At 44.8% G+C, this 19,007-nt stretch overlaps 1 protein-coding gene across 1 annotated transcript; it reads right to left on the bottom strand.

The window, feature by feature from the left end:
- Nucleotides 1-457: 457 nt before the first annotated feature.
- PRPF18 (pre-mRNA processing factor 18) lies at nucleotides 458-17,887 on the bottom strand. The gene is made up of 10 exons (XM_083819665.1): nucleotides 17,735-17,887; nucleotides 16,134-16,211; nucleotides 13,190-13,294; nucleotides 11,565-11,678; nucleotides 10,186-10,332; nucleotides 8,195-8,263; nucleotides 7,140-7,280; nucleotides 6,586-6,657; nucleotides 4,178-4,333; nucleotides 458-1,137 (listed from the first exon to the last, which is right to left on the bottom strand). Exons 1-10 carry the CDS (start codon nucleotides 17,798-17,800, stop codon nucleotides 1,057-1,059), a joined length of 1,029 nt encoding a protein of 342 aa, XP_083675791.1. The 5' UTR covers nucleotides 17,801-17,887; the 3' UTR covers nucleotides 458-1,056.
- Nucleotides 17,888-19,007: the final 1,120 nt, after the last annotated feature.

The raw sequence follows: 19,007 nt of genomic DNA, 5'->3' as shown, positions 1-19,007 counted from the left end.
CAGCTATTAGCAGTTAACTCAGCAGTTTGTTTGGAGCTTCACTTCATGTCCTAAAAGGGCCTCTTCATGAGAAGGAACACACACCTCCATACCGCTGCGGAGGTGCTGCTGTTCTCGTGATTCTAAAAAACACAGGATTTCAGATTAGGCTTTCAGCATGCACCACTAGAAATTGTCAGTGCTTCACTGCTCACACAGATTTGGACCTCAGAATCCGTAAGATTCCTGGCCATTCCCAGACAAGATGCACGACGGCAAAGACCTGCGGCTGCTCGTCAGCTGTACCTGGTCATGGGAGGTCCTAATTGTTTTCTCTGCGATGCCCCGTGGACCGAAATTTTCTCCAGATGTATAAAAACGGGATTCGAAAGCCTCAGGAGCCGTAAGATTGCTTCCCCCAAGCCCAGAAGGTTTATATTAAAAATGCCATTACAAAAAAAAAGCCAAATCAGATGTATTCAAGATCAAAAACTCTTTCCACTGACAGTGGCTGTATTTTTCAGCTGAGAAATATATAAACTTTTTTTTTTTTTCCCTGATAAATACCACATGAAAGATTAGCCACCGAAGTCTTCGTATTTACAGAAACAACCGAGATTCAGCTTCGACTGCTTCCCTCTAATCATCTACCCACATCAGCCTCCAGTGGGAAAGCCGCCAAAAACCTCCAACATCCAGTCCTGGCGGGGCTGAGCCTCACCTAAAGCTCTACGATACAGCAGCGAGGTTCAGCTCAGTCTACGCAGTTCCCCGAACAACAAACTGAAATAAAAGCAAGGGTCATGGTCAACACCCCCTGGTCGCGGTCATCCCCCTTTCAAAAGCTCCTCTGCCTCTGTGTATAGGATCTGTTCAGCATAAAGGACAGACTTAAAAAGGAATCGACAGAAGTGGGGCGTATTAAAAGGAAGCTGTAGAGAAATCTGCTGCTTTATGGTCTTTTGCAGAGCCCGCACGAAGTTTCTGTTGGTGTTCAAGCACAAACTGCTCCGTTTCTTCAGCGCTCTCTGGATCTTGGAGATCAAAACGTGAGTCACACTCGGCCTCCAGAGAGCCTTATAAAGCATTGTACTCCACACACTTCGACGGGTCTGTTGGGAAGTGCTTCTGGCAAATGGTCATGAGCCTCTTCAGCCCCTGGGAATTAACAAAACGAGGACAATTCTGTAATAAAACTGCAGTTGTCAAACAGCCTACAGTTACTTCTCAGCTTAACGTGAAGAATTAAAAACAAATGGCTGCTATGCTGTTTTTTATTCACTTGGTATTCCATCATTTTTGGTTTTATTAACCTTTCTCCCTGCAAAGCGCTAAATATTACAAATATCCTCAACGAGGCTAAATGCCAAGTGCTGCGCTTGGGGCACAGCACCCCCAGGCAGCGGTGCAGGCTGGGGGAAGAGAGGCTGGAAAGCTGCCCGGCAGGAAAGGACCTGGAGGCGCTGGTCAACAGGACCAGGGAAGTGATCGTCCCCTTGTGCACACCTCAAATGTCGTGTTCGGGTTTGGGCCCCTCGCTACAAGCAGGATGTGGAGTTGCTGGAGCGTGTGCAGAGCAACAAAGCTGGTGGAGGGACAAGAAAATGAGTTATGAGGAGTGAGTGAGGGAATTGGGGTTGTTTAGTCTGGAGAAGAGGAGGCTGAGGGGAGACCTCACCGCTCCCTACAGCTACCTGAAAGGAGGCTGCAGCGAGGAGGCGTCGGTCTCTTTTCTCAGGAGACAAGTGATAGGACACAAGGAAGCAGCCCCAAGGTGCACCAGGATAGGTTTAGACTGGACGTTGGGAAGAACTGCTTCACGGAGAGGGCAACTGAGCCTTGGAACGGGCTGCCCAGGGAAGCGGTGGAGTCCCCATCCCTGGAAGTGTTTAACAGATGTGTGGACGTGGCCCTGAGGGACATGACTTAGGGGTGGGACTTGGTAGGTCAGGCTGGTGGTTGGACCTGATGCTGCTGAAGGCCTTTTCCTACTTAGCTGATTCTAGGATTTCCAATATTAGAGGATTTTGTGATTCTATGATTCTATAACCAAAGCAATAGGAAATTTCAACCCTCATGATAATATTTACATAGCGAGGAATCACAGAAATGCTCTAATCCCTCTTCACCACCAAGGTGGAAAGCAGCATTGTTGCAATAAATGATACCTGATTATGAAAATAAACCTAATCCTAAAAGAGCAAAGAGCCACTTCTGACGCCAAAACACGCTGCATGACTAAGGAGAAGAACCAGGTTCCTTTAGAAGCCAAATTTCTTGCGAGCAGGGGTGTCACTCCTCCCCGTATTGTCACCCACCCTGCCTGCGCAGTGGAGGGAAACTTAAGAAGTAATCGAGAAGAAAGGCAGAACGGGGAATTTTCTCTCCAGGGCTTTTAAGGCATCGATTGCCAAAAAACCTGACAGAACTCCTGTGTTTTTCTTCTTTCAAGTCACACATAGACGTCTAATAAAAAGAAGGAGAACTGCTGTGGTAGCGGTGTAATTTAGCAACGACGCTGTAACTCCACAACAGCAGTCACGTGCCTGTCGTTACATCCCCCATCTGTGAGACAGCTCCTCACTGTAACGAAAACGATTAAACAGAAGATGTTTTCCAGACTCCTGCCTGCACTGAAAAGGCAAAAGCATGTCCCAGCACCATACAGACTCGTTTGGGATGCTACGATTGCAGGTTCGTTGTGCATCAAGCTAACCTGATCGTGATTTCACTGCTGGGAGCACAGAGAATACTCCACGTGCTCAGTTTGAAGCAGACCAGCTAAGCAAGCCCTTGCATTTAAAGCCAACAAGAACTACATAAACGTTGAAAGCCAACTTTGGATCGGCTCTGTAAGTTGTGCACTTCAGGAGCATTGATAAAAACTCAAGCGAGAAGATGAACGTGAAGATTTCCTTCAACAACGGATGCACTTTCAGGAACAGAAGTGCCAAATCGGGGAATTCACATCGGTTGTATCTTCCAGAGGGTATGCTAAGAGAGATCAAATGACACTACACAGAGCTGAGATCTGACTGCTAGAAGAGTGGTAAATGGACACAGAGTTAATTATTCACCAAAATTAGAGAAGATCCATTAGAACCGTGCTGAGGTCCACAACAACCTTCTTTCACGGTCCAAATCTCGTTTTTTAACATAGACAAACAAAAAGCTATTTAGTCTATACAAGCTACTTCATCCATTAGATAACTCCCAGCAAGGATTAAACTAAGCAGAGCCTGTCTCTGAAGACGTGTAACCCACACGTCAGCTTTCGCCTTACAAAAGAACTGATCGAATTTCATTTGCTGGCTCTGTGAATGTCTGGAGCTCCTTCTGACTTCACAATGGTACTTCCCCAGGTTATGATGTTAAAAAGTAGAGTTGAAAACAAATCAAAAGTTATACTTGTAGCCTCAAAAGAGAGTCGAGATAGAAGCGGAAGTTGCATTTTGCAAGCAATCAACTTGCAGACATCTGCAGAAGTTGCGGTGGGAGTCCCCATGCTGCAGCAGGAAGGTATTTGTGTAAACCTCTCCTGCCAGGAGCTCCGAGCTCCATGATGCTGCTCCTAGGCTTCAGGGTTAAGCCAGAAGGACTTTGTGTCAATCAGACTGTAACTGGCACGAGGCAAATACATCTACCAGTTGAGGAGAGATGACCCGCTGCACTGAAAGGCCAGAGAAGAAAGACACCACTGCTATTGATTCCACAACCAACAGAAGTTCATGACATGAGTATTAACATGCACAGGAGGAATTAAACCCGAATTTTTGAGCCCATGCTGTTAAAGAGACGTGTTTGTGAAATGAAAGCAATTATCTGGTTGCAGGAATAGTCAGAAGGGCTGTATTTCGTGGTTAAAGGCAGCACAACAGGAGTATCCAACTCCAGTGATGCTAAAACCTTAAGTTAAGCAGTGAGGGAACGGAGGAGAATAAAGCATGTGGTCACAGTTACTTTGGTGTTAATATAGGATTACAAGCATTAGACATGAAAGCATTAAGCGTTCAGACATTCATTCCTCGGCCAGCAGCGAAGACGATGCAGGTCCAGGGTGAATTACCTGTTAAATAGATGTTGCACTGCCTGTTCTGGGACGTTTTTACCCCAATCACTTATAACTATGAACCTAACACTTCCCAAGGATCCCCTAACTCCAAAATCAAATTTGTTGGCTTTCCAAAGCTGCTGTTACCTGAATATATTTCCTCTGAGTTTCATCGTTGAGAACGTGGGCTACGTGCTTGGAGAAAATCTTCTCACGACCCGTTCGAGCGTGGATGCCGACCATGGTTACCCCGATAGGCCAGGGAGCGTTTCCGATAGCCATCTGAAGGTAGGCATCGTTTGCCTGAAGAAACACAGCGTACACACACTTAGCAAAACCAGAACGGGTATTAGAAGGTTTTTTGAGTGATTTTTTGAGCGTTTGTGCATTGCCATAAACAGCACACATTCCAGTCTCTCCGAATCAGGTTTCATTGCATGATACTAACCGATTTTTACACGACACCTTCCTAAGATGATTCACATCTATGTTAACTCTGAGATACACAAGGACTACAGACTTTACCCAGTAGGTGATAAAAGAAGGCACTGAATGATAGTTACTAATATTAACTTACTAAAATCTAAAGTTTACTGGCATTATTTTCAACTCGGACTGTTCAGGTTCCCATTTCTGCTGCAGTCACCTTTACCACCTCTTCTGTTTTGGTTACAGACTAAACCAGCAGCTATCAGGGAGAATGATTAGCTTCCAAAGAGGTTGAGAACCAGTTCTCTAAAAAACTGGGTCAAACGAGCACATCCGTAACCATGTCTATGAACGGAGCAGCAGCAGGGAATGACTCCGCAGTCTCCCCATCAAGACAGCAGACCCCATTTCTTAACATAAAGCTGAGGCAGGCACCGGCCCTGGGGAAGAAAGGGAATAAAGCGTAAGGGAAGACAAACAGAAAGAAAGGGAGAGAGGCACAAAAAGAAAGGGTGAAAGGCACGGAGCATGGGGCTTCTAAAAAGCAGCATGGCAACTGAGAACCAGGAAGCGAGGGGGACAGACACAAACACAGCTTCGGGAATCATCTGGAGCGGGACATTCCTCCTCTATTAGCAACGAGCTGTAAGGCTCACTGATAAGGAGTTCATTTATCATCTCCCACGGTGAGAAGCTGCAAGCATGACCAGCGGGTGCACTTTCTTCGCGTTTGGCACTGTTCAGATCTGCACAGTCTTAGTCGAATACCTCCTTGCTGACTGCAGTACGGCTTTGTACTGAAACACCGTATGTGAGCGTGCAAATAAAGACTCCTCCGGGACTGTCACAACAAGGTTAATTAAGGTTGAGTGGGCAACTTGCATTCTGCCATTTGCCTGCCATCGCAGGTTGATTTCAAAAGTTAAATCTTCGCTGCATGTCACCTAACAAAACAGTACAAAATTGGGGCTGACAGCGTTTGCCAGGCTGCACAAAGCAAAAACAATACAAAATAAAATACACGACAACAGGAGGCAGAAAGAGGCGAGAGACAAGTCTCTTAGGAAACAAAACAGAAAAGGATGTGAGGATCTTTCAAAGCACAAGGCTCGTTAGCCTCATTAGAGAAAAACACTTCCAAATATGTACTCAACCTCCCCCTAAATCAGTCTGTAAAGTTTACATACAGCCAAGCACCTGTGAGACAGAGGAGCACAGGTGATTAGCTCAGGAGATATACTTCATGCCTGCACACTCGCTGCTTCACTGGGGAGGCATCAGAAAGGCAATTTCAGCAATTTCAGCGTAACGATGACAGCCAACGGACAAAAAATGCCCCAAACCAAAACCCCACTATCACACACCGCACACTTCTAGTTCTACTTTTAAATGATTTGGATTAAACTTGCCTTAGGCCATCTTAATTTTTTTTCAGAAACAAAAGCAGGTTTGCTTGCTTACTAGACAAATTACCCCAAGTCCTCACAAGTCTAATACGAAATACTAGATAACCGAAGGCAGAACGAGGCTAAATTTCCTCTGGATGCTTAAGCAAACTCTATCAGTACTGAGTTCCCCTTCTGAAGGCAGCTACAAGCACAGCCCAGTGCTCCCTCTAAATCTGTGTGGCGAAGTACTTCTGCCTCCTCACTAAAAGCAGACTTTGTCCAGAAAATTTTTCATTAATTTGCCTCAGTCTTACCAGATCAGCTCATGTGAGTATGGCCAAAGAAAGGGACAGTGTCTCAGATTCAATATCTCAATTCGCCTCAATTAATTGCTAATTAATTAATCAACATCCCATTACCGTGAATTCAATGCCTTCATTTAACCTTGCTGTATCAGATTTCCAGCTCAGTATTCCTCTGCAATTTAATATAACCTGAGAAGAACTGTGTTTGTGCCTGCAAGCTCTGCAGTTTCACCATCAAAAGACCTTCTGACAGACCGTGGATCAAACGCTATCTAGAGCCTAACCTTTAAGAGCCGTTTTTCATTTCATTTGAACATACGCTGTGTGTATTTCCAGCTATGTATCTTTAAGATGCAAAATGGGAGATGCTGAAGTACAAATCCAATCTATTAAAACCAGCCAGCCTAAACACGCAGGAGGAGTACAAACATACCTTCACGTATTCTCTCTGCAACATGAATTTAATAATATCTGTTATTGATTCTTTGATGTCTGCAGGAAGTGTCTACAGGAGAAGGAAAAAAAAAACAAAAAACAAAACAGATTTACTTTCAAATATGCAACTCAGGAAAATCATCCTACTCAGCATTTAGACAAAGTTTAGCACCTACCCCAGCTTGAGGATTTAATGAAGGAAAACATCTTCCTTATTTAGCTGATGGATCTGAAGCACGAGAGGTTAAGTGGTAACATCTAGTAGCTACCGGCAAATTGCAAGACACAACCCCAGCTCCTTGGGATTGAACAGGTGGCACGTAAAGCAACACCCGGAAAAGCAGTGGGTAGGCAGGAGAATTCGCTGGTCAAGATAAAAAGGTCAGAACCGGGGGTCATGGGCTCCAGCCACAGAAACCCCGACCAACTCACTCATCCTCTCATCTTCAGCTGAAGGAACATTACCTTAGGAAAAGGCACTGAATACTGTGAGCTTTGAAAGCAGCAGTTAAATTAGGTCTTAGAGGACGGTGACATTGACAAAGGACTCACCCTTTTCCGAAGTTTCCTGAAGAGTGGCCTCAGGTAGGACTCCGTCTGCTTTTGGGTGGCACTGTTCAGCTTCCCCTGGACTCCCCGCTTCACGTAGTCCTCCCTGGCGTTCAGCTCCTTAGCCCAGACACCGAGAAGAAACTGCACAAGGAGCAAGCAAATTTGTGTCACGCTGCCATCTAGTGACTGCCTCACCGAAGCAGATGGGAACGGTGGCTTAAGCCAACACAGCAAAGTGAGTATTTGGGGGAGAAAAATGAATTAAAGAGGCAAAAATCCTCTTTCAGTGGGATGGGCACGGAGGGATGGGTTCTCAACTTGTGAGGAGGCTAAGGAATGGTAAAAAACGCAGCGAAAATTCAACACACCACAACATAAACATGCCAAATGTACCTTCTGTCCACCCAGAAAGCCGTTTTTGAGCTTTCTTTGTCTGCCTGCCCAGCCCAAACTTTACTAAAATGTCAACATGTCTGATTCACACAAATGAAAGCTTCAACTCTTGCTGTGGCTGCTGATAATCACGTTAGTTACACAGAGAGCAAATGACTCAGATGAGAGACAATACAGGCTTCTTGACAGGAAACAGTTCCGTACTATCCACTTGAACCTGCTTCCTCAGCAAAGCCAGCGGACTTGCCTCTAGGTTCTTTTATTTCACAACGCAGCACCAGGTGACATTTCATTTTAATTTGCACTGCTCCTGGGGAAGGCAGGTGGGGACTCCTTGCAAGTTTTTAATGTGGCACATAGAAGCAATTCCATACAACTGCCTCAATTATCATATGGAAATCAAACCCGTATTTATTTTGTCTGGGAAAGCAGAACCAGATTTTGCTCTCCCAGCAGCTCTTTCCCGGGTCTCACAGAAGTCACTGCTGTGACTAACCAAGGCAGTGGAAAGCCAACCATTAAAAACAGAAACCAAAAAACTTTTTAAGCACATTGAAAATTTCTCTTTCCAAGCAGCTGGAACCTCACCAAATAAATGTATCTGCATAATAGCAAAAGGTATGCCACAGCTACAGAATAATTAATCTATTGCAGTGGGTTACCTTCAAGAATTTCGTTATGATGTCCATGTCATAGTGATCATCACCCCGTCCTAAGGATTCTCCCAAAGCCTAGGACAGGAGACAAAAAGGCAATGATTTCCACACTGTCTAGATATTTTCCACCACCGTAGCAGAGCGTGAATCACCGCAGCGTGAACTGTAAAATATTCCACCAGTAAACCTGAACACGAGCTAAGAAATGGAATGATACAGCTCTGTAACTTACTGGGACTTAGTAATCTAATAAAAATTTAAGTCAAGTAATATCTGATCTTCCTAATAGCTAACCTAAATCAACCCTCTTTTCACTTCAAACCGTTACTCCTCATGCTATCGCTATGCTCCCTGAAAGAGTACCCCTGCAGCCCCCTTTAGGTACTGGAAGGCCCCATAAGGTCTCCCCACAACCTTTTTTTTTTCTAGGTTAAATAACCCCAACTTTCTCAGCCTTTCTTCTTAGGTGAGGTGCCCCAGCCCTCTGACCATCGTCACGGCCTTTCCTCCAGCCCCACTCTAACAGGTCCATGCCCTTCCTATGCTGGGGCCCCAGAGCTGAACACAGTACTCCATCAGTTAACTTAACTCTTTGCTGTTTTTTTCTTTTTTTTTTTTTTTTTTTAAGTTATTTCACTTCTCTGATGTACTGGCACTTTCTACCATTCTACCATTTCCTGTAATTGTAACCGTGAAATTGAGGGAATACATCCAAAAAAACAAAACCAAAAAGAAACCTGCACTATCGTGTCCCATTACTCCATCTTCCTGCTAAAACCTTGGAAATGTTCATACTAACATTAATTTCTAGAAATATTTTCCAGTAGATATATCTGGTTTTGTAATTTATTTCCATCGCCCTCACGTTTCCAAAGTGAGTTTCATTTTTAAAATTTCCTAGATTTGGAACTACCTTCAGTGCAACCCTCTATGCTCAAGGGAATGCAGTTAAAGCAGCACGCTATTCAGACTGCGGTGTTTTCAAACTTTGTAAAGAAAATAAAATAAAGATTGCTTTCATGGCTCAAACCAAGACTGTACTGCCACCTCGAAAAGGGAATATTTTGAGAACTAAGAGACTGCGAAAAGCAGTCCTGTTACAACTGGTACCCCTTCTGGTACTAAGGTATTTGACACCAGAATTCCTGGTAGGTACCCTAAGAAAAAGGTCGAAGCTATGTCCTAATAACAATGTATTCATTTCAGCTTCTGCTTATAAATCAGATTATTTCTAACCACGTATTTGGAGGGATATTAAGAAGATTAACTTCTGCAAAGAGTTTGAAGATTAAGGGTGAAAGTCTTTAGCTCAAGTTAATGTGCTTTTCCAAATGCCACCCGGAAATACCAGGTGCTGAGCGCGGTCCATGGCACTCATTCTGCACCCACGTACACAAACACTTCGGTATTCTTTCACAGCACAGCAGTCATTAGCACGGAAGTTTCTGGGGCACATCTTCACTGCACTCGTATTTTCTTTAACTGCCCGCTTCTAATTTTCACTTCTTTGTCCTGAATGCCTTTGTATCAAACACTCTTTTTGTGCATCTGTTTTGCAGAGTCCATCTTTCTTGTACAAGGAAAATTCATCTGCTCTGAGCTCATCACCCTCTCAAATACCCGTTGGAAAGGCTTTAGAATTTGTGACCAGGTAGTACTTTTTTATTTAATTCGTTAATTCCAAAACTCTGTGGGGGAATCCTAACTTCACCACTTGCCCTGCAGAAAGCTTGCCCTGCAAAAAGCTCTGCCCCTTTTTTGATGAGGTGTTGTAAACAACGATCCCTTGAGTTTTCACATGTCTACTGTAGGCCCTAGGGTGCAATTCAAGGCTTAGCAACCTTAATTTCCTAACAGAGCTTATTTAGGGACTTTTCAGAATGCCTAAATTCCATGTTGAAAACAAGGTAACTTTGAACAATCTTGATGCTTTCTCACAACGGTATAAAAATAAATACATCTAAAATCCCTAAATTAAAAATCTATCCATCACGTACCTCCAGTTCTTCAATAGTAGTATTCTCTTCATGGACTTTCAAGTCATTCTGCGAGTCGTCATCTCCTGCTTCTTGGCCGCCTACGATTTCATTCAGATACTGCTGGTCGATCTTATCCAAGGCAGCCTTCAGGTCATTTCTCAGACCCTGGAAAAGATAAGAAATAATTAGTTTATTAAAAAATAATAATAATAACACATCAAGTAAATTAAAAACTGTTCCGAACAGTCACAGGGAGCATACAACTCCTGTAAAAATAGACATACGGGTTTGATTTTGTTGTCTGAATATTAACTGAGTTCAACAAACGGTTTCTGGATTGCTTCAGTACCTAACAAAAAGCATGGGCATAAAACGTTCACACCTATTATCGAGACTTTTTAATCATATCTTCACCAGAAGAGCCCGAAGGACTGTATCAACCTCTGGGACTTCCTTCAAGACATTTTCTCCAAGCAAGGCACTGAACCACCCCAAAACAAACAGGACAAAAAGCGTAACCACCCATCAGCTCTATAAGTCTTCACAGTCACCCTGAAAAAGCTGAAAATAACGCAAGTAGCACTACCCGAGTGCCGTCACATGAAACAGTTATGTAGCTTCCCCTTATTACCAATGATTTAAGCAGAATGTTTTATATAGATGGTTTAAAATCCCCTACTCCAACACAACCCTACTTACGACCTTGCTAGCTCCTAATACTCCTACTACTGCCATCAAGAATTTTATCATAGATAACAATGGCGGGAGGGAAGCTTTTGTCAGCAGAATTATGTTTTAGAACTTTCAGATCTGTTTATCCTTTTTTAAAGCACTTGAACAGATAAAAGTTGTCCTTCTCTAGGCAGCCCCAGCAAAATTTTTTCAAACTATTCCGTTTATCCCAAATTACGGAAGAAAATCCATAGCTTCACACTCTCAGCTGGGTTGCAAATCTGGTCAATAATAAACGCAACACAAACCCTAATTGCATCTCTTCACTTAACTGATCGATTCCTAAGCCAAAAGGAATAAATCAGTAAACTCTGATATATATTAGTCATTTCCGAAGTCAAAGGATACTTTAAATGGAAGGAGGAGAAGATGAAGCTTCCTTAACAAGTTATAGCTCTGGAATCGAGGGATTTGCAAATTTACTAACATACCAGAAACACAGGAGTGTTTTCTTTCTTACCTGAACAAACAGGCTAGTGTGAACAGTAAATGACCGTCTTCTCTGCTGCTTCTAAAGTTTTACTGCCACCTGGAGGCCCCTTTGTCAGCTGAAAAGGCCTAGAAGGTTTCTAGGGTGGAACTTGCTAGCAGAAGGAGTTTTACTTGCGCACAGAACTTTAACTCCCCACTGGTTATCCCACCATTAACAAGTAAATAATAGTTACCTTGTTCACTTCAGGTGCAAGAATTTCTATCTTCCTCAGACGCTGAAACGCATCATAATCTGTTTCTCCAAACAGCCTCACCGGCTCACCTCGCTCTCGTAACCTCCTGATAACCTGGAAAGAATCAAAGCATTCCCTTACGCAAACCCGTAAAGGAAGCAAAATAAAATCCTGAAGGCTGGATTTATTTGCTTTGCTTAAAATAACAAGCCGTGCTGGACTGGAGAGGAAATGGCAATATTTTAAGCAGTATAAAAATGTTCTAGACACTACAATCTAAATTTAGAACTCCCACGGCATTTCAGCAAAAGGTCATTCCAAATATTACCAATCTAAATTTTGCATAAAATCCCAAGCTGTTTCCTATAGCCTAACTTCTTCCTGCTACGACTTGCTTAAACAAATACACAAAAATCATCGCTCTGGCAGAGCATAAATACCATTTTCAAGATCACAAAGGAAGCTGATGATCGTCTCCTTCACTCTCACTTGTCTGGGGCAATAAAATACGCTCCAACAAGGCTGCACGTTGTCCCAGCACATCTGAAAATTCTCTTCCTTAAGCATTTGGCGAATATTAAGTCCCATCATGTAATGTGATTTAATGATAACTGAGGTGTAAGCCTCCCTCGGCAGATTTGCAAAGTTATGGGCAAAGCCAAGAACTGAACTTTATTCTCCCAACTCCATAACACATGCATTGCTTCATAAATCTATTTAGACTTTACACACATTATTCGTTTGGTGTATCAAGCAATAGGCTTAGTGATGCATCAAGAAATACTCTGGTAACCAAACTACACCAGCAGACTGGCTGGACAATTGCAAACAAACGCATGGAGACATTCATTTACTCAGTTCTCCAAGCGTCTCGCCTACCCTAGCAAATATTTAACTTGCAAAAATATCAGAACTAGGGGGTGGATACCTACACCTCGATCAAAGCAGGCCAAAATCTCAAACCAAATCTCAAACGAAACATGAAACCAATAGCCCCCACATAAAGTTCTTGTGAAATAAAGGGGAAAAACTGACATCTTGGACGATCTCAGGTGTGAATTCTGGTATTTCCCGGATAATTTATTCTGTATTTATTTCTAAACTTCCCGCTTCTCTTCTACTTTGGGGTATAGATCTGTTTTATGAATTCACATTCCCATAGGAATTCTTATCCTTAGAAAGGAAAAAGGACACACCATTTGCTCTAGCTTCAGGATTTCTTCTAGAAATCAAGATAAATTCCCTACAATTTGATCACAAAGAAGATTTAGAAACTATGAGCTACAAAGAGAAGCTTTTCAATACTTTGAAAAAGTTAGCATGCCATCACCAGTATTACCCAAGCATCAGGACACCATTTTAGAGATGATCTGAAAAACCTAGAACACGTTACAGCGCATCTGTGCAAGTCCACGACAAAAAGGATCCACCTGTACCTCCCATGTCCTTCAAGCGGACAGCAGATCCCCGATGACCACTAATTGCTGACTGTACAAATGGAGTCTCATTATTTAATACAAACTGCCTTTAAAAAGTACAGCTCACTAGAAAAGACAGCCCCAACAAGAAATTTCAGGTGCATCTGCCGCAAACTGAAGTCGTTTGCTTTTGATTCTTGATTTTACCTCCTGTCTGGAAAGAGTCATTGGTAATTTTTCTTCTGCCAGTTCAAGTTCCAGCACTGGATTTGTCGAGGTCAGTGGCTTCTCCTCCTCTTCCTGTTGCTGCACCTACATTTAACAGACAGTTACTAATAAGCAGATGGAAATAAACCTACATACGGCTAACGATGTAAAGGTACAGGAACTCCGCAACACAGATTGTAATACCACTACGAGCTTCTAGTTTCATAGTTTTTATTGACTATAATTGAATTTGACAGAACAATAAAAGCTTTTAAAAGCATCTGTACTTAACAAAGCCTTCTGCAGGTTGCAGGAAGCAACCTGCAACTGGAAAGGACAACTGCTTAAGTCTGTCAATCACGTGTCAGCACGGGTGCCAAAAACAGCAAACCCACCCTCTGCCTGTTGGTTCCTGCCCCTGCCTTATCCTCCTTACCCACGCGAAGGCATTCGCACTGCTGTGCGACGCCCCACATGATGGGAGGAACGATTCAAAGAGAAAATAATCTGGCAAACAAAAAGGAAGGTACTCCTGGCAGCCCACTTAACCTCAGCCAGCTCACCAGGCAGTAGCACGAACGCAAGCCTGGGCGCACAGGCAGAAATGAAAAACCAAGAGCAGAGAGAGAACGGGGCTGCTACGTCCAGTCAGCCTGAAACGTTTGGTACCTGTAACTTCGGTGGGCTGAGTACTGCTAGCAGTGATCCCGGGGTTCAGCTGGGTTTCGAGAGGTGCTTGTTTAAGGAAATCTTCCTACCAAGCTTGCCAAATGAGCATAGCTTCTTGCGGGTTTAAAAAAAAAGATACCTACACCTCCTCATAAAGATAGCATCTCATTAACGACTTCTTTTAATCTAAAAGAAGGTCCCCGAATCAAACAGAGCTTTCCTTCTTCGTTACTCAATATTTTAATAATGCCAAAAAAAAATCCCCCTTTGATCAAAGTAACTCTGAGACAGCAGTCACGTAACTACAGTCCCCTCTGTAAGCCCAAGTCTGACACTGCTGATGGCACGAGCAGATTGCTGTCGGTAATATTCCTATAATAGGAAACACTTCCAGTGCTCATTCACAACTTGTTTTCTCCGAGACTTATTAGAATTTATTTCTTTTCTGTCCTTGCTAAAAGGGAATAATCCTACTTAATCCTACACCATTCTCCGTGCCCGGACAGCACGTTGTCATTTCCAGTGCGTGTACTCAGGCTGAGCAGTTTGATGACCGTACTAGACAGATTATTTTAAAGTAGCTTTTATATTCTCCCAGTGCAGCTCTGTGGCCGTACAGGGATCCACCCCGATGGCTCCAGATCCAAGATTCAGCCCCGAATCTCCATTCAGTGCTATGCTACCCGCCACAGAAATCAATCCTACAATCACAGGTGTTCGGAGCGAGCAAGGGAAGGACAACCAAACCAATGCTTCACACAGAAAGGGAGGGGAAAAATAAACTTCCATCAGTGCAGGAGAGGGGGAGTGGACAGGGGACAGAAAATACGGAGCCGTGTAACTGTATAAAGAAATACACTCCCATGGCAGAAGGATAGGTACAAACTTTAACTTACAAACATTCTCGAAATCATAAAGAGACAGCAGCATTGGGGAAAAAGATGTGGTCCGTTCTGTCAGATGGACTTCAAGTTACAAGTGATATTTTTACCACAGTTATTTTGGTTTCAGCGCTTTCTTTTTCAAGCAAATCAGATGATTTTAACTTATTAAATCTCAGCAAAGCAGAAAAGCACCTCGATTGGAAAAGAAATCAGTCTATATTCTACATCTTATTAATGCAGTAAAGATCAAATGCAGAAATCTGGGAGGCTCAAAAGAGGTACTAAACAAAGCAACTTATTTTAAAACCATTTTGAGGGTTACGTTTCAAGTCAAAACCCATCTCGTAGCAGCACAGAGATCCCCTTTTAACTGTTGTGCACGGTTCTGAAGAATTCAGGCTAATGCTCAAAAAGCACCACCTCATCACTTCCACTCCGAAGAGCGACTGCATTCCCAGACCACTTCCCCACGACTATATGCTGCACGTTCCAAAAGTCGTTTTGGCGCGGGCGTTCAAATAAGTCTACAAACGGATCAAGGTTTCAGAATAAGTCACCGACTGCGGCACGTTCAATTGAAAACAAAGTTCCTGTCTGTGCCCAGGAACAGTAAACAAGACGGCGAGCCTCTGTCTTTCTAAGGAGAATGCAGACCCCCTCACATCCACATAGAATAATCAGGCAGGCAGGCAGACGCACACGCACAGAAAATAAAACTGCATTCTTTCCATCGCAGGAGAACTATTTCCCTGACACCGTTACAAGGCAGGCAAAGCCTTCCAGATCACTCATTTGTTTCCAAGTGCACCCTACGTTACCAATTGTTTGCTCTTATTTTGCCAGCCAGAAAACAAATGCGGCGTCGCGCTCTTTCAGTGCTGGATGGCTGATGGCCAAAGGAACGAATCCGTACAGCGGGAAGGGTTGGCAGATCTTTTTAATACGCACCCACGCTATACTGATTTCTTTTGGACGTTTTGACAAGATTTTGAAAGTTAGCTGAATGGACAGAGGATCCATTCTTTTCGACAAGGGGAGGTGGCTATATCAGATCCAGTGTTCATGCCTAAAAGCACAGTTTGAAAAGAAAGGAGACAAGCTTTGATCCCAAGCCACTTCATGCTTTCCACAAAAAAAATAAAGAAAGAAAAGGAAAAGCCAAACCATAACACAAACTTAAGTAGCTGTACGTCATGCATATCTTTTCCTGCATTGAAAATGGTTTTGGAAACTCATACCTCTCCAGGTGGCTTCTCATTTACAGGCTAATGTATAACATTAACAGATTGAACAAAGAACAACAATTATCATTAACAACATTTATACTGTTGATAATAAAATGTAGACTTCAAAGCAAAACACACAAATTCCTGAAAGAATAATTACAATACCTTGTAGCCGCATCTCTGGAAATAGGCTTCCTCTTCTTTTTTAGCTAACTCACTGCGTTTGAAATATTTCTTACTTCCCTAAAAGAGAGGAAAGCTGTTAACATTTTACAGTTTCAGAAACCTGTGGAAAACCAGCCCGAACTTCCTTACTTGATGTGGTGAATTCAGCTACCTCCTTTCACAGTGATGGCTACAGTGCCAGTAAAAAGAACAAATTGGGAGCACCTCCGAAAATCGGCAATACAGGGTGACTTCACAGCACAGTTATAAGCAGGCCTGAAAGTCCGACGAGGTCACCAGTACTTAAAAAAAAAACCTTTGTCACACAAGACCACGGTCCCAGTTAGTGTAAAGCTCCACTTCAGACATGCACAGCAAAGCTCAGACTGTATAGTACAGGAAAGATGTTTAAAAAGCACATTAAAAATGTGACTTCACACTAAATAAACTGAATGGGAGTACTCATCTTTGTACAATGCATTCTGTAAGCTAGTTTGGTGCACCTGTGAAGAAACGTGTCCGATAAGACCATCCAGACACTGTGGCTGGCAACGGCAGTTTTAGGGAGATGGTTTAGTGGGTGATAGTGGTGGTAGGGGGGCGGTTGGACCAGGTGAGCTTGGAGATCTTTCCCAACCTTACTAACTGTATGAGCTGCGACCATCAGTGCCTCTTCTAACACCTTTGTAGTGTCCAGCCCCAGGAGCCATGCTGTGATAAGAAGCCAAGCCTCCAACCACTTCTGTCAAACTGACAAACATGAACTGAGACCAGCAGAAGGCCTCCCAATGTCACAGAATCCCAGAACGGTTTGGGTCTGAAGGGCCCTCAAAGCCGCCCCAGTGCCACCCCCGGCCATGGGCAGGGACACCTCCCCCCAGCCCAGGCTGCCCAAAGCCCCATCCAGCCTGGCCTTGGGCACTGCCAGGGATGGGGCAGCCACAGCTCCTCTGGGCAGCCTGGGCCAGGGCCTCACCGTCCTCAGAGGGAAGAATTCTCTCCTAATGTGTGTTTAACGACTACACTTCTGCTGCAGACCGAAGGATGGCTTAAATCCCAAAACATCACACTGAATTATTTCTCTGGCTCTAACATAAACTATTCCTTCTTTCTCTGTACTTTGCCTCACCCACAACAGCCCCCAAGCACTGCTCTTTACCTCATCCCCTAACACCCAAATCCCCACTCAGGCGTTCCCAAAAGCACCCTGCTTCCCTCGACGCACACACACACCCCTCTACAGCCCCACCTGGGAAGGCAGTCAGTCACACACCCTTAGCTGAAAGCCAGCACAGTCACAGAACACCCTGAGCTGGAAGGGACCCGCAAGGATCACCGTGTCCAACTCCTGGCTCCTGCAGATGACCACCCAAAAACCAGGCCGTGTGTCTGTAAGCGTTGTCCAAGCAACTCCTTGAACTCCAGCAGGCTCAGGGCCGTGCCCGACCACCTCTGGGCGAAGAAACTTCTCCTAACCCCCAGCCCACGCCACCCCCCAGCCCCAAAACAACCCAGGCAGAGGAACACGGCGGGGCCCTGACTCCAGGCCCGCTGTCCCCAACGCCCCCCACCCCGGTGTCCCCAAGGCCCCCCAGCCTCACCCCCACCAGCTCCTTGTCCTCCAGCTGCTGCCGCTTGCGACTGATCTCCCGCTTCAGGATGTCCATGGCGGCCTTCCTCCTCCTCCTCCTTCTCCTCCTCCTCCTCCGCCGGAGGTGCCGAAGCAAAACAACGCCGTCACTTCTGGGGCCGGCCGCGGGGCGCCGAGCTCCTCACAGCGACCCCTGGCGCCGTGGGGGTGTGGGGAGAACCACAAAGAGGGGTCCCGGGGGGCTTCAAGGGGGTCCCCGGGGATCCCTGGCAGCCGTGGGGTGCTGTGAGGGAGCGTCCCGGCTGGCTGGCAGCCGAAGGAGGGCGGCCGACAGCGCCGGGTTTAAGTGCGGGGTGCCCGTAGGTTCCCCCCGGGTGCTCAAAGGCTGAGAGAGGTCCGGGCTGAGTCACGGAACAAAAGCATTAATGTTGGAGAAAAACTCCAAAATCACCTTTTCCCACCATCCCCCTACCACCAATGTCACCCACTAAACCGTGTCCCTACGCACCACGTCCAACTTTCCTTGAACACCCCCAGGGACGGTGACTCCACCACCTCCCTGGTTCCAACGCCTGACCACCTTTTCTGAGGAGAAATTTCTCCTAATTTCCAACCTGGGAAGTGAAACCTACTGGAAATGAATCTATGAAAGTGAAACCCGCAGCCGCTGTTAGCCTGAGTGCTCGTCACGGGGCGTGCAGCTTCTGTGACACACACAGAGATAGCGTGAAGAGAGCTGGACTCTGAAGTTCGTCCCGTTTCCCTTCCTGACCTGCTTTTACCCAGTGGTAGCCATTCTGTGGCTAGCGAGGTCTGAAAGGTCCAGAACAGGCCTCAGAGAATGGATAAGAAAAGCCAATTGTGGAATTAAATTCATCATGTAAGTCGCTGCACCTTTACTGGAAATCATAAAATCATACAATGGCTCAGGTTGGAAGGGACCTTAAAGATCATCTAACTCCAACCCTTCTGCCATGGGCAGGGATGTCTCCCACTACATCAGGCTGCCCAGGACCTTATCCAACCTGGCCTTGAACACCTCAGGGATGGGGCATCCACAACCTCTCTGGGCAACCTGTTCCAGTGCCTCACCACCCTCTGAGTGAAGAAGTTCCTCCTAACCTCTAATCTAAATCTCCCCTCTTTTAGTTTAAAACCATTCCCCCTCGTCCTGTCAGTGTGTGATTGAGCAAAAAGTTGCTCTCCAACTTTTTTATAAGCCCCCTGTAAGTACTGAAAAGCCACAATGAGGTGACCCCGGAGCCTCCTCTTCTTTAGGCTGA

Source organism: Anser anser, assembly GCF_964211835.1.
Source record: "Anser anser genome assembly, chromosome: 1".
NCBI lineage: Eukaryota > Metazoa > Chordata > Aves > Anseriformes > Anatidae > Anser > Anser anser.
Note: the sequence above shows the minus strand (reverse complement) of the source record. Positions and strands in the feature narration are given on the sequence as shown.